This window comes from Onychostruthus taczanowskii, unplaced genomic scaffold (genome assembly GCF_017590055.1).
Source record: "Onychostruthus taczanowskii isolate IOZ18803 unplaced genomic scaffold, ASM1759005v1 scaffold6, whole genome shotgun sequence".
Lineage (NCBI taxonomy): Eukaryota > Metazoa > Chordata > Aves > Passeriformes > Passeridae > Onychostruthus > Onychostruthus taczanowskii.
Window position 1 is genome coordinate 17304079 of NW_024503679.1, and position 13110 is coordinate 17317188.

The 13110-nt window shown below is 47.9% G+C and overlaps 1 protein-coding gene across 2 annotated transcripts in view; it reads left to right on the forward strand.

The window, feature by feature from the left end:
* Positions 1-2517: 2517 nt before the first annotated feature.
* The window catches only part of MAP2K5 (mitogen-activated protein kinase kinase 5), a 124015-nt gene continuing 113422 nt past the window's right edge, over positions 2518-13110 (forward strand). The window contains exons 1-2 of one of the 2 annotated variants that reach the window (XM_041418675.1): positions 2518-3236; positions 11522-11570. In XM_041418675.1, the coding sequence (XP_041274609.1) occupies positions 3102-3236; positions 11522-11570 (184 nt within the window). In that variant the 5' untranslated portion in view covers positions 2518-3101. The remainder of the gene's footprint in view (positions 3237-11521; positions 11571-13110) is intronic. The other variant, XM_041418674.1, reaches the window with a different exon arrangement.

Below are 13110 nucleotides of genomic sequence, written 5' to 3' on the forward strand. Positions count from 1 at the left end.
CAGCTCTTGCTTTCCTCCCTGTTTTTTTTACACAGTTCTGCTGGAGGGACCCAAAACTCCATTACAGGGTATTTGTGACAGAGCAAAAATAGAAAATTTCTTGTGCCGGGCAACTTCCTTCGCCGTGGGAATTAACCAAGTGATAACTTCTTTCCTTACTTTTGGACCAAATTATCCTGCTAGGCAAACCCCTGGGAAACAGCATTTTTCCATCCTCACGGAGACTCCTGCGAGATTCTAATGATTTTTCCTCCCCTCCTGTGTCAGCATCCTGGAAATAAATATTTATTTCCTGCCGTGGCCGGCTCGGGATGCTCCCGGTGCTCTCCAGCGGCGCTGCAAAGCAGCAGAGAGCAGCAGCACACTGCAAGTGGCAGCTGCTGGCAGCCACCAAGGGAGCCTGTTCCCCCCTCACCAACAAAATCCTCAATTTGCAGGAGTTGGGGGCTTCACCATCCTGCAATTAAAGCGGGGACACCTCGTTCCTTTGCGGATTTTGGGTGGCGTTCACTTGCGGGCGAACGATGATTTTGGAGATGTTGTTATAAGTGTTGTGTTGTCTGCATTTAGTGGGGAAAATCAGGCTTTTAATTATTTAAATGATTTTTAACGGGGATTCTGGAATCCTTGTACTGGGAACTTGAACTTTGAGATCCTTGGGCTACTCAAATGCAGAACTTGAAGAATATTTTGTATTAAAAAATCATGGATTGTGTTCTCGCAACACCAATTTCCCCCCAACATTAAGGAAAAATATAAAAATAAATATTGGTGACATCTCATAGCAAAACTTCTGCAGGATGATAAAATAAACATCAATTATGTGTTTCAAATGGCATATTTCAAATGAAAATTTCTGATTAAACTTGGGTTTTAAAGAAGAAGCCTGTGGCAAAACCAAACCTGTATCAATAAATATGTGCTCAATATGCTGTACTTCTTAAGATATAAAAACCCTTCAAGTTTGATTACACAAATCAGAATGGGGGATTAAGGTTGTGATTAGCCCTGGAAAATCGACGTAATATTTATGCAAATTTGGCAAATTGAGTTGGTTTTCCCTATAGTCTCATAAATGAAGAAGACATTTTAGAAAAACTGCAGGTCTATAGAAATTCCATCATTTTGCTTCCTATTCTTTAAAATTTAATAGAAAATGACTCTGATTGAAATGGAGCTGAGTGAGAGGTACACAGGGACTGCAGGTAAAAGGTTCATTTGAGCAGAAAGATGTCTGTGTGGGCACCACCAGTCCCTTAGATCCTTAGGAGCTGGGGCTCCATTAATTTTTAGTGTAGGAACTAAATTATAAAGTTATTGAACAGAGAGAGAATTTATCTCTGTTAATGGCCATTGAATTTTTTTTTTCTTCCTAAAGCTCAAACAAAGTAGAATCCAAATATGAAGAAGCTTGAAGACGTTTCAGGAATTAAATATACCTCCCATTCCCCCCCCTCTAAATTGATAAAATAACTCAAATAGTCCAGTTTGTCAGAGATGATAATGTGAGAGAGTGTGATAAAATGCATGGATCAATAGCCCACAATTGAGATTAATGCTGTTCTCTTAAAAAAAAAAAAAAAAAGAAGTGGATTGTTTTATGCTGCAGAGCTGTGTGGAGCAGAGAGCTCTCCCTGTGACTTGTGGCAGTGAAAACCTTGTTTTAAAAGCTGAATTTGGCGTTTTGTGATGGCAGAGCTGTCAAAACTCTGTCTTTGTTGCTGAGGTGGACAGGGATTTTCTCTCATCAGGAAAATGGATCGTGGTTTGGACTGGGCTGATTTCAGCTGCATCCCTGCCATGGAGGGAACTCAGAGGTGGCAGAATTGTACCTGGACATCAACTCCGGAGAGCTGGGACGTGGAGGATCCGCGAGGTGTGCGACAGTGCTGGCAACTGCCCCGAGCCCTTCCCTCGCCTGCTCCTGCAGCTGTTGGGCTGTCCCAGAGCCCATCCAGTGCCCACTCCTGGTGCCCATTCCCAGTGCCCATCCCAGAACCTGTTCTCAGTTCCCGTTCCCAGTGCCCATTCCCAGTGCCCATCCAGTGCCCACTCCTGGAGCCCATTCCCAGTGCCCATCCAGTGCCCATATCAGAAGTTCTCAGTTCCCGTTCCCAGTGCCCATTCCCAGTTCCCAGTGCTCCCAGCACTCATTTCCGTACCCATTCCCCTACCCATTCCCAGTGCCCGTTCCCAGTATCCATCCCAGTTCCCATTCCCAGTATCCACCCCAGTGCCCGTTCCCAGTGCCCATTCCCAGTATCCACCCCAGTGCCTGCTCCCAGTGCCTATTCTCAGTGCCTGTTCCCAGTGCCCATTCTCAGTGCCCATTCCCAGTATCCACCCCAGTGCCTGCTCCCAGTGCCTATTCTCAGTGCCCGTTCCCAGTGTCCATTCCCAGTATCCATGCCAGTGCCCATTCCCAGCACTCATTCCCGTACCCATCCCCAGTGCCCATTCTCAGTACCCATTCCCAGTATCCATGCCAGTGCCCATTCCCAGTTTGCTCCGCAGGGACACCGAAGCAGGCATGGGCAGAGCCGGGCACCCCCGAGCCCCAGCCCCAGCCAGCACCGCAATTCCCTGCCCGTGTCCCCCAGTGCCACATTCGGACATCCCTGGGCACTTCCAGGGGCAGTGACTGCCCCAGCTCCCCGGGCAGGTTATGGCAGCGCTCTGTTTGTGTTTGTATTTGTGTTTGTGTGGTGGGACACCCCGGCCGGAGCATCCCCAGCCCGTCCCTCCGAACCCCCGGCAGCACCGGGAACTCTGCCCCGCTTCCAGCGGGAATCCCAGCGCGGCTGGGTTCGCCTTTAGCTGGGCTTTTCCCGTCAAAACACAAGGCACAGAGACAGGAAAGCAATTAACCGCGGGGCCGGGCCCGCCTCCTCCCGCCCACGGCGCCGCCTCCCCTTCCCCTTCCTCCTCCTCGTCCTCCTCCTCCTCCCGCCGCCGCCGCACATCCCCTCCTCCCGGGGCTCCGTTTTGGTTCCGGGGCAGCGGCTCCTTCCTGCGGGAGGGCGGTGCAGGCTGTGCCCGGCCCGGCCCGGCCCGGCTCGGCCCGGCGCGGCGGCCGCAGCATGTGAGCCCGCGGGGCGGGGATGCTCTGGCTGCTCTGCGGCCCCTGCGGCGCCATGGACAGCCAGGCGCTCGTCATCCGCATCAAGATCCCCGACGGAGCCGCCGTGGACTGGACCGTGCACTCCGCGCCCCAGCTGCTCTTCAGGGATGTGCTGGTGAGTGAGTCCGGCCGGGACCGGGACCCCCGAGCCGGCCCGGGGGATGTCACCGGGACCCCCGAGCCAGCCCGGGGGATGTCACCGGGACCCCCGAGCCGGCCCGGGGGATGTCACCGGGACCCCCGAGCCAGCCCGGGGGATGTCACCGGGACCCCCCTCCCAGCCCGGGGGATGTCACCGGGACCCCCCTCCCAGCCCGGGGGATGTCACCGGGGCCCCCGAGCCAGCCCGGGGGATGTCACCGGGACCCCCGTTCCGGCCATCAGGCGATGCCACCCTCCCCGCTCTGTGCGCGCAGCGTGTCCGAACCCCTCCCGGGATGGCGGGACGTGTTTTTGGTGTGTGTTTCGGCGGAATGTTCAATGGCAGGGTGGTTTTTGTCGGGCTTGACACAAACGCCCGTCCCGGCATTGCGAGGTTTCGGGAGGATGCTGCAGGTGCCGGGCAGGGGCATGGTGCCCTGGTTTGGGCTGGCAGGAACCTCTGGAGTCCCCAAATCCGCCCCCCTGCCGTGGGCAGGGACATCTCCGGGTCAGGGCATGCCCTGCTCCGTGCCTTGGGGTGGCCGAGGAACAGCTGTGCTTTGGGAAGGAATTCTCGGCTCGGGAGAAGGCTCTGCCCTGGGCTGGGGCCACAGCTGCTCGTGGTGGCATGTCCCCTCCCGGGCTGGGGCTCTGCTGTGCCTCCTGACCCTCAGCCCCTTCCCTGCTGGGGTGTGCTGTTCGTCTGCACACAAGGATGCTGTTTACTCGGAAATGGGAGTGGGTGTTTGTGTGTCCCACTCAGAAATGGGAGTGAGGGTGCTGAATCCCACTCAGAAATGAGAATGGATGTTTGTCCCACTCAGAAATGGGAGTGAGTGTGGTGTATCCCACTCAGAAATGGGAATGGATGTTTGTCCCACTCAGAAATGGGGGTGAGTGTGGTGTATCCCACTCAGAAATGGGGGTGTTTATTGTTTACCTCACTCAGAAATGGGGGTGTTTATTGTTTACCCCACTCAGAAATGGGGGTGTTTATTGTTTACCTCACTCAGAAATGGGGGTGTTTATTGTTTACCCCACTCAGAAATGGGGGTGTTTATTGTTTACCTCACTCAGAAATGGGAGTGGGTTTTTATCCCACTCAGAAATGGGAGTGTTCATTGTGTATCCCACTCAGAAATGGAGGTGTTTATTGTGTATCCCAGTCAGAAATGGGAGTGGATGTTTGTGTATCCCACTCAGAAATGGGAATGGATGTTTATCCCACTCAGAAATGGGGGTGTTTATTGTGTATCCCACTCAGAAATGGGAGTGGATGTTTATCCTGTTTTACCCCACTTGTTCCCAGCTGTGTCCTTAGCCCAGCGAGCAGCTCAGAGTGCAGGTGATGCTTTCTGTCCCTGCCCTCACCTCTCCTCCCCAGCACATCCCAGGACTCTGTGTGCCCCCGTTTCTCTAAGAAAACCTTCCCACACCACACCTCAGGTGCACCTTCAGTTTTTCCTGCTGTTATTAACGCTGGAGAGAGATTTTGCAGGTGTCTTTCAAGATGTTGGTCCTGTGGAAGGGACACGTGGGGAGGGAGGGGTTGGGTTGCTGGAAGATGCTCACTGTTGGGCCTGGAGGGTAACTGGAAGGGCTGACAGAAATCCCAGTTGTCCTTTTCCCAACATTCAGCATTTTCCATGACTTTCTGTAGATGGAGGAGTGGGAGCAGAGCCTGTGCCCTTAAACAAAAGTGGAGCAAATGGGCCTGGTTTTCTCCAACTCTTGCTTCATGTTCTCCTTTTTTTTTTTCTTCCCCAAAATAAAGAGAAATTACCCCTGATTCTTGGACTCTCCTTTGCCATCCTGGAATTATTGCAAATTCAGGTTGGTTATTTAAAAGTTAGTAGATCTGTCGTGGCCAGTGGGTGACAGAGGATCTGGAGGGGCAGCAGAGCTCCCTGAGAGCTCCTGAGTGGGGAGGAGGTGAGGAAGGAGGGCAGTCAGGCCAACCTGGAGCTTGGCACATCTCAGAGCTCCAGGGTTTTCACTGCTCAGGTGGTTTTTAAGCAGGAGAATAAGCAGTGGCCATGCCAGGATGATGCCTTGCTGGATTAGTTAAAAAATCAGAGTTTTTGTCATGCTCATGATGGAATTGGAGCATGATTTGGGTTAGAAGGGACCTTAAATCCCAGCCCATTCCACCCCCTGCCATCAGGGACACCTTGCACTGTCCCAGGCTGCTCCAGCCTGGCCTGGGGCATTCCAGGGAATCTGGGGCAGCTCTGGGCACCCTGTGCTGCTGTTCCTGTCCTGTCCCACCTGTGGAGGTGATGAGAATTTCATCTGTCAGGCTGTTGCTGTGAGGTGGTGGTGCTTGTGTTTCAGGAGGTGTCATCCCAGATTCACCTGGGCTTGATTGGTCAGATAAATACAGGAATTAAATAAATTAAAATGAATTAAGTAAGGCTCCAATCCACTCAGGAGTGGTGGGTCAGATAAACACAGGAATTAAATGAAATAAATGAAATTAAAATAACATAAAGAAATTAGATTAAAATCACATAAATCCACTCAGGAGTGCCGGGTGTGTCCCCACCTGGGGCTGGCAGGGCAGCAGTGAGGCTGCCTCTCCTCTCTGCCCTCCCACCTGGAGCACTTCCAGAGGGTTTCAGGAATTTAATTGCTGCAGGAACAATTAACGAGCCTGGGGAGAATTCAGGTGTTCCCTGCTGAGGTCAATCCCTGGGGAGCAGCAACCCAAGGATGCCTCCCCAGGCTCTGAACAACCCCTTTGGGGCTGGCTGAGCTCTCCAGGCTCCATCCCACCCCTGTGCCCCTGTCCCCAGGGGGGGTTTTGGGACTTTCTGTCCTGCTGGAGCTGCACAACCACATTTGGGGCCAGCCCCACGCCAGGGGCACGTCCCAAAATCTGCACCCGTGAGAGCTGGATTAGGCTCTTCTTCCCCCAAGGTGGGTCCCGTGGGCTGCTCTGCGTTGAGAAAACCCCATAAAATTCTCTTTGAGGTTTTATTTTAGATATTTAGGTGATCTTTAAGCTGGTTTTTGTTCATTTTGCCTCCCTGTGAGTGTAGCCTTGCAGAATTGGAGCATGATTTGGGTTAGAAGGGACCTTAAATCCCAGCCCATTCCACCCCCTGCCATCAGGGACACCTTGCACTGTCCCAGGCTGCTCCAGCCTGGCCTGGGGCATTCCAGGGAATCTGGGGCAGCTCTGGGCAGCCTGTGCTGCTGTTCCTGTCCTGTCCCACCTGTGGAGGTGATGAGAATTTCATCTGTCAGGCTGTTGCTGTGAGGTGGTGGTGCTTGTGTTTCAGGAGGTGTCATCCCAGATTCACCTGGGCTTGATTGGTCAGATAAATACAGGAATTAAATAAATTAAAATGAATTAAGTAAGGCTCCAATCCACTCAGGAGTGGTGGGTCAGATAAACACAGGAATTAAATGAAATAAATGAAATTAAAATGACATAAATCCACTCAGGAGTGCCAGGTGTGTCCCCACCTGGGGCTGGCAGGGCAGCAGTGAGGCTGCCTCTCCTCTCTGCCCTCCCACCTGGAGCACTTCCAGAGGGTTTCAGGAATTTAATTGCTGCAGGAACAATTAACGAGCCTGGGGAGAATTCAGGTGCAATCCACTCAGGAGTGGTGGGTCAGATAAACACAGGAATTAAATGAAATAAATGAAATTAAAATGACATAAATCCACTCAGGAGTGCCAGGTGTGTCCCCACCTGGGGCTGGCAGGGCAGCAGTGGGGCTGCCCCTCCTCTCTGCCCTCGGCGTGGTTACTCCCACCTGGAGCACTTCCAGAGGGTTTCAGGAATTTAATTGCTGCAGGAACAATTAACGAGCCTGGGGAGAATTCAGGTGTTCCCTGCTGAGGTCAATCCCTGGGGAGCAGCAACCCAAGGATGCCTCCCCAGGCTCTGAACAACCCCTTTGGGGCTGGCTGAGCTCTCCAGGCTCCATCCCACCCCTGTGCCCCTGTCCCCAGGGGGGGTTTTGGGACTTTCTGTCCTGCTGGAGCTGCACAACCACATTTGGGGCCAGCCCCACGCCAGGGGCACATCCCAAAATCTGCACCCTTGAGAGCTGGATTAGGCTCTTCTTCCCCCAAGGTGGGTCCCGTGGGCTGCTCTGCGTTGAGAAAACCCCATAAAATTCTCTTTGAGGTTTTATTTTAGATATTTAGGTGATCTTTAAGCTGGTTTTTGTTCATTTTGCCTCCCTGTGAGTGTAGCCTTGCAGCATTTCAGGCTGGTGAAATTATTATTTTATATTTTCAGGTGATTTTTGAGCTGATTTTTGTTAATTTTGGGGTGATTTTGAAGCTGACTTTTGTTAATTTTGCCCCTCAGTGAGTGCAGCATTTCAAGCTGGTGTGTGGGTTTATTTCCATCCTCATTTCCAGAGCTGTTCTTCCTGGTGTCACTGGAAATAAGTTCTCTGTGTGTCAGCTTTGCAGGCCTGTGAGTTACCAGTAAACAGCTTCATTTTTAAGGCCCCACTAAATGAATTACAATAAGCTTATTTTTCCCTCCCAATCTGTCTGCATTCCTCCTGTCACTGGTATTTAAGCACTTGGTGTTAATTCTGGGTAACTCCACATTGTCATGGTGAGATAAAACAAATTTAATTGGAATGTGAGAGCTGTGGGTTCAATATTTACCCTGGCATCTGAGCAGAGCTTTCACATTTTCTGCTTTCTCACCCCTGCTCCTCCAGAGAACAGATCTGATTCTGGAGTTCCTCTGGCACCTGCTGTTCCCTGAATTTTCTCCTCATTTTTAGGGGCTTTTCAGTTCTGTATCCCTTAGATAAACCCACTCAAGCAAGTGGGAAGTATTTTATTATAAAATGAATGTTATATTTTATTTATTATTTATTTATTAGAAAATAATTTTAATATTATATTCATTATAAAATAAATATATGATTTATTATATTTATTTTATAAGTATATATTTAATATAAATTTAATATATAATATGTATTATATACAATATATAAATATATAATATATTTAATATAGAAAATATATAATTTTATAATATAAAATATATAATTATTTATTATGTTCTGCCTCCAAGTGGGAGTATTTTATTGCTCCTGATCTCTGTTGTGATAGCAGAAAATCCCCTGTGCACCTGAAATCCTTTGAAATTTGGAATAATCCTTTAATCCTGGGTCAGCCCGGGGTCTGGGGGTTGGGAATGGGGTGGAGCTGCTGCAGATGCTTGGGGAATTTCACAGTGATGGGATTTCCCTGCCTCCACCCCTGCCAGCCTGGCTCCTCTCAGGTGCACTCATTTAATGGAATTATTGTCAGCTGGGCAAAGCTTTGGGGGCTGTTGGTGTTTATTTAGTGCAAGAGTTGGGGTGTGTAATTCACTTATTGATTATTACTTAGTTACTAATTGCTTTTTGGTTATTACTTAGTATTAAAGAAGTCTCAATACATGGAAAAAGTTATTCTGGAGGGGTGCAGATAGGATAAAAATAAGGTAAAAATAAGATTTTTTTCTTTAATGACTCTTTTAGAGCTTTGGGATGTTTGGAGTTTTCAGAATTTTGAGAATTTTGGGGCTGTCAGAGCTGCCTCTGGAGCTTCCACACCCCTTAAATCCAGTTTTTAAACAGTTTTAAAATCCATTTCTTAGAAGCATCTGTGTGCCCATAGATGAACATTGGCAAGGGGCTTAAATCTAACAGAATTAAAGTGTGTTTGCTGAGGAATTTCCAGTGTTTAAATGAATAATTGAGAAATAATTAGTACAGTCTTCTGTGCAGGCAAGACTGATTTCTTACTAGAAATAGTGGCTTTTGACAGAGGCTGGTAAACCCTGGAGAATGGAAGAATTTTTATCAACATGGAAATATTTTGAGGGCTTTTTGTTTTCTTATTTTTGCCTCTCCAAATTTACAGTTCCACAATTAAGCCACACTGCACGTTTCTGGCGTGCAATTAATAATTTGAGCCACGTTTCTTGATTTATTTTCACATCTAAGACACCAGGAGAAAGTTTTGTATTTATTATTTGCTTCAGCTGGCTCTGTGGAAATCCTGTGCTGCTTTCACATGTTATTAATTGTTCCTCCGTGACACGGAATCTTTAATTTCATCCCTTCAGATGGAAGAGGAAAATGGGGAGAGCAGAAGTGGCAGGACATCAGTGGAGCTTTGGCAGGGGCGTGGAGCGCCCTGAGAGGCTCCGGTGGACGCGCTGCCATAAATCCCGGCCTTCATTAATTTCTGAAAGTTCATTATTCCCGGGGATGGCAGGAGGCACCAGGGAGGGGCAGAGCCACGCTGGGCATCGGCGCCGTGCCCTGGTGTGGCTCCTCGTGGGTTGGCAGCAAAGGGGAGGCTGGGAAGTGATAAAAACTGGGGAAATTATAAAAACCGGGAAAATGATACAAGCTGGGAAAATTATAAAAACTGGGAAAGTGATAGAGGCGGGGAAAGTGATACAAGCTGGGAAAGCGATAGAGGCTGGGAAGTGATAAAAACTGGGGAAATTATAAAAACCGGGAAAATTATACAAGCTGGGAAAGTGATAGAGGCTGGGAAAATGATAGAGGCTGGGAAAGTGATAAAGGCTGGGAAATGATAAAAACTGGGAAAGTGATAGAGGCTGGGAAAGTGATACAAGCTGGGAAAATTAGAAAAACGGGGAAAGTGATAGAGGCTGGGAAGTGATAGAGGCTGGGAAAATTATAAAAACTGGGAAAGGGATAAAGGCTGGGAAATGATGAAAACTGGGAAAATGATAAAAACTGGGAAAATGATAAAAACGGGGAAAATGATAAAAGCTGGGAAAATTATAAAAACTGGGAAATTATAAAAACTGGGAAAGTGATAGAGGCTGGGAAAGTGATAGAGGCTGGGAAAGTGATAGAGGCTGGGAAAGTGATAGAGGCTGGGAAAGTGATAGAGGCTGGGAAAGTGATAGAGGCTGGGAAAGTGATAGAGGCTGGGAAAGTGATAGAGGCTGGGAAAGTGATAGAGGCTGGGAAAGTGATAGAGGCTGGGAAAGTGATAGAGGCTGGGAAAGTGATAGAGGCTGGGAAAGTGATAGAGGCTGGGAAAGTGATAGAGGCTGGGAAAGTGATAGAGGCTGGGAAAGTGATAGAGGCTGGGAAAGTGATAAAGGCTGGGAAAATTATAAAAGCTGGGAAAATGATAAAGGAGCTTCTCTGGTACCGGTGGAAAAAAAATCTGGGTTGGAGCTGGAAATGTTGGGGTGTTTTGGCTGGAAAAATGGTGAAAGCTGGGCAAATGATCAAAGCTCTTCTCTGGTACCAATTAAAAAAAAAATAATAATTTGGGTTGGAGCAAGGATTGGAAATTTTGGCTGAAAAATGGTCGAAGCTCTTCTTTGGTACCAGCAAGAAAGGCTGGGTTGGAGGATGGATTGGAAATGGAAATGTTGGTGTGGTTTGGCTGGAAAAAAATGATAAAAGCTGGAAAAATGATAAAGGAGCTGCTCTGGTACCAGCAAAAAAAATCTGGGTTGGAGGAAGGACGTGGAGCTGGAGGTGTTGGTGTGGTTTGGCTGGAAAAAATGGTGAAAACTGAAAAAATAATGAAAGCTCTTCTCTGGTACCAACAAAAACAAAACGTTGGGTTGGAGCAGGGTTTGGAAATTTTGGGTGAAAAATGGTCAAAGCTCTGCTCTGGTGTCAGCAAAAAAATCTGGGCTGGAGCAGGGATGTGGAGCTGGAAGTGTTGGTGTGATGTGGCTAAAAAATGATAAAAGTTCTTCGTTGGTACCTGTAAAAAACACCTGGGCTGGAGCAGGGGTGTGGGACTGGAGGTGTTTTTGGGTTTGGTGTTGTGGGGCTGCCTCAGGTTCTGTCTCTGCCTCTCTGGGGGTTTCCATGAATTTCCCATGGGATTTGAATGCATCTCCTGAATTTTGGAGCAGTTCAAATCCCAGGTGAGGCAAACAGAACCCTCCAAACAGGAGAAAACGGGTTTTTTTAAAGCAAAGAAAAATCCATAAAGCTCTTTTTATGGCTGGTTTTGATCAGTTAGGTGCCCATTTTTTTATAACCCAAGTTAAAAATGGATTTTTTTTCACCTGCAGGAGCAGAGAGCACGGAGCTGTTTGCAATTAGGGGGGAATTATCTGGGAGGAAAAGAGTTTCCCTGGAGGGGAGGAGAAAAAGATTTGTGTTGTGCCCTAAAAACTTCCTCATTTGGGGCAGTGGGGAGGGATTCAAGTGATTTAAAGCCACTCAGGCTTCTCCCTTTTGATATTTAATGAATTTTTCCTTACATTTTCAGGATGTCATTGGTCAAGTTTTGCCAGATGCAACGACCACAGCGTTTGAGTGTAAGTGTGACTTTTGTCAGCCAATCCCTTTGTCAGGCTGCTGGGCTGTAACTGAAATAAAGAAATCATTTTTATGTTATTCTTATTATATTCTGATTATATTTATTGTTTTAAAATAAGTGGCATTCATTATACGTCACGGTTAAATATTTATGCATTAATGCAACTTTAATAATGGCACTAAAGCAAGCAATATTTTATTATTTAATCACATCTGGAATATTTCCACAAAGTAGCTTTAATTACCAGCCTGACCTTACCATGCTCTTACTCCTCAGTGCAATTTTATTGCTCAAATTAAATGAAAAGTATAAACTACCTGTAGGTCTCAGCTTAAAATGGTAATCCTCCAATCCTCCCAGCAAGTATTTAGGCTAATATCTGTTCTTTAAACCCTGTTTATTTTTATTTTTGAAGGGGTTCCTGGGGGATTGTCCTATCTGGAGAGCAATCAGCTGCAAAGGGGAGTGCCCCAGGGGATAAAATACTGAAAAACTGGAGTTTTCTTCCAAATGGAGGAGGCTCCTGCTGCTCTCTTTTGATTTTTTATTATATTTTTCCCTCTGTTTTCCTTTGAGATGAAAGGAAATTATAATTTTATTATGTTTTTTCCTGTGTTTTCCTTTGGAGGAAGGGGATGGCAAGATCTGAGTGAGGGGTGTCAGAGCAGACTTGAGATGTGGCCTCTCATTTTTATAATTTTATTTTTATTTCTCCCCTTTTTAGAGCTTTGGGGCTCATTCTGTCTGTGAATAATCAGAGGAAATACTGATTTATGGTCCTTCAAGTCCTATTTAATGCTCTCTTTCTTTTCACACATCGTGTTTTCCTCTCCCAAAACAAAATTTTATCTCCGAACCTCGGCGTTTTTCCTGCCCTGCTTTTTACCAGCAGCCCCGAGCCTGCAGAGCCTTGCCATTCATGTCTTTTTTTCACTTGATTTTGTGTTCTTCTGGTTACTGTTTGTGTGCCATCCCTCCCAGGTCCCACATTAGCTGTGTTTGAACTTCATGCTCCATCGGGGCAGCGCCCACAGGAGCGCTGCCACGTGCGGGAGGTTCCTGGAAAATTCTGATTTTGGTTCTGCCTCCCAACATCTGCTCCTGTGCCTTCCCTGCGTGTCTCTAGTCTGTCATTTCCAGCTGCTGAGCCCATTCCCTGCCATTTAACTGCCAGCTCAAATATGTTATGGATATTGATGCCTTTAAAGGGTTTTTTCTTTTCTTTTTCCCCCGTGGATTTTCCCGCTTGAAGTTCCGCTCTCCATCGCTGCCTCAGGTGGGGATGATTGTCTCCATCCCAGCTTTTTGTGCTTTTTAGTTTGGTGTTCCCAGCCCCAGAGTGGAAATGCAGATTTCCCTGCTCTCCAAACCCCCTGGCAGCATCTGGCCCTCAGCATCCTGTATCCCAGCCCTGCGTCCCCGCCCCTGGCTCGCTGCAGCTTTGGGGATTTTCTGCTCAGGGTTTCTTTCCCATCTGCTGCTCTCTGCTTCTTCTGAGCCTTCCTTCCTCCCCTTTAAGGGCTGCTAAAAAATCCAGC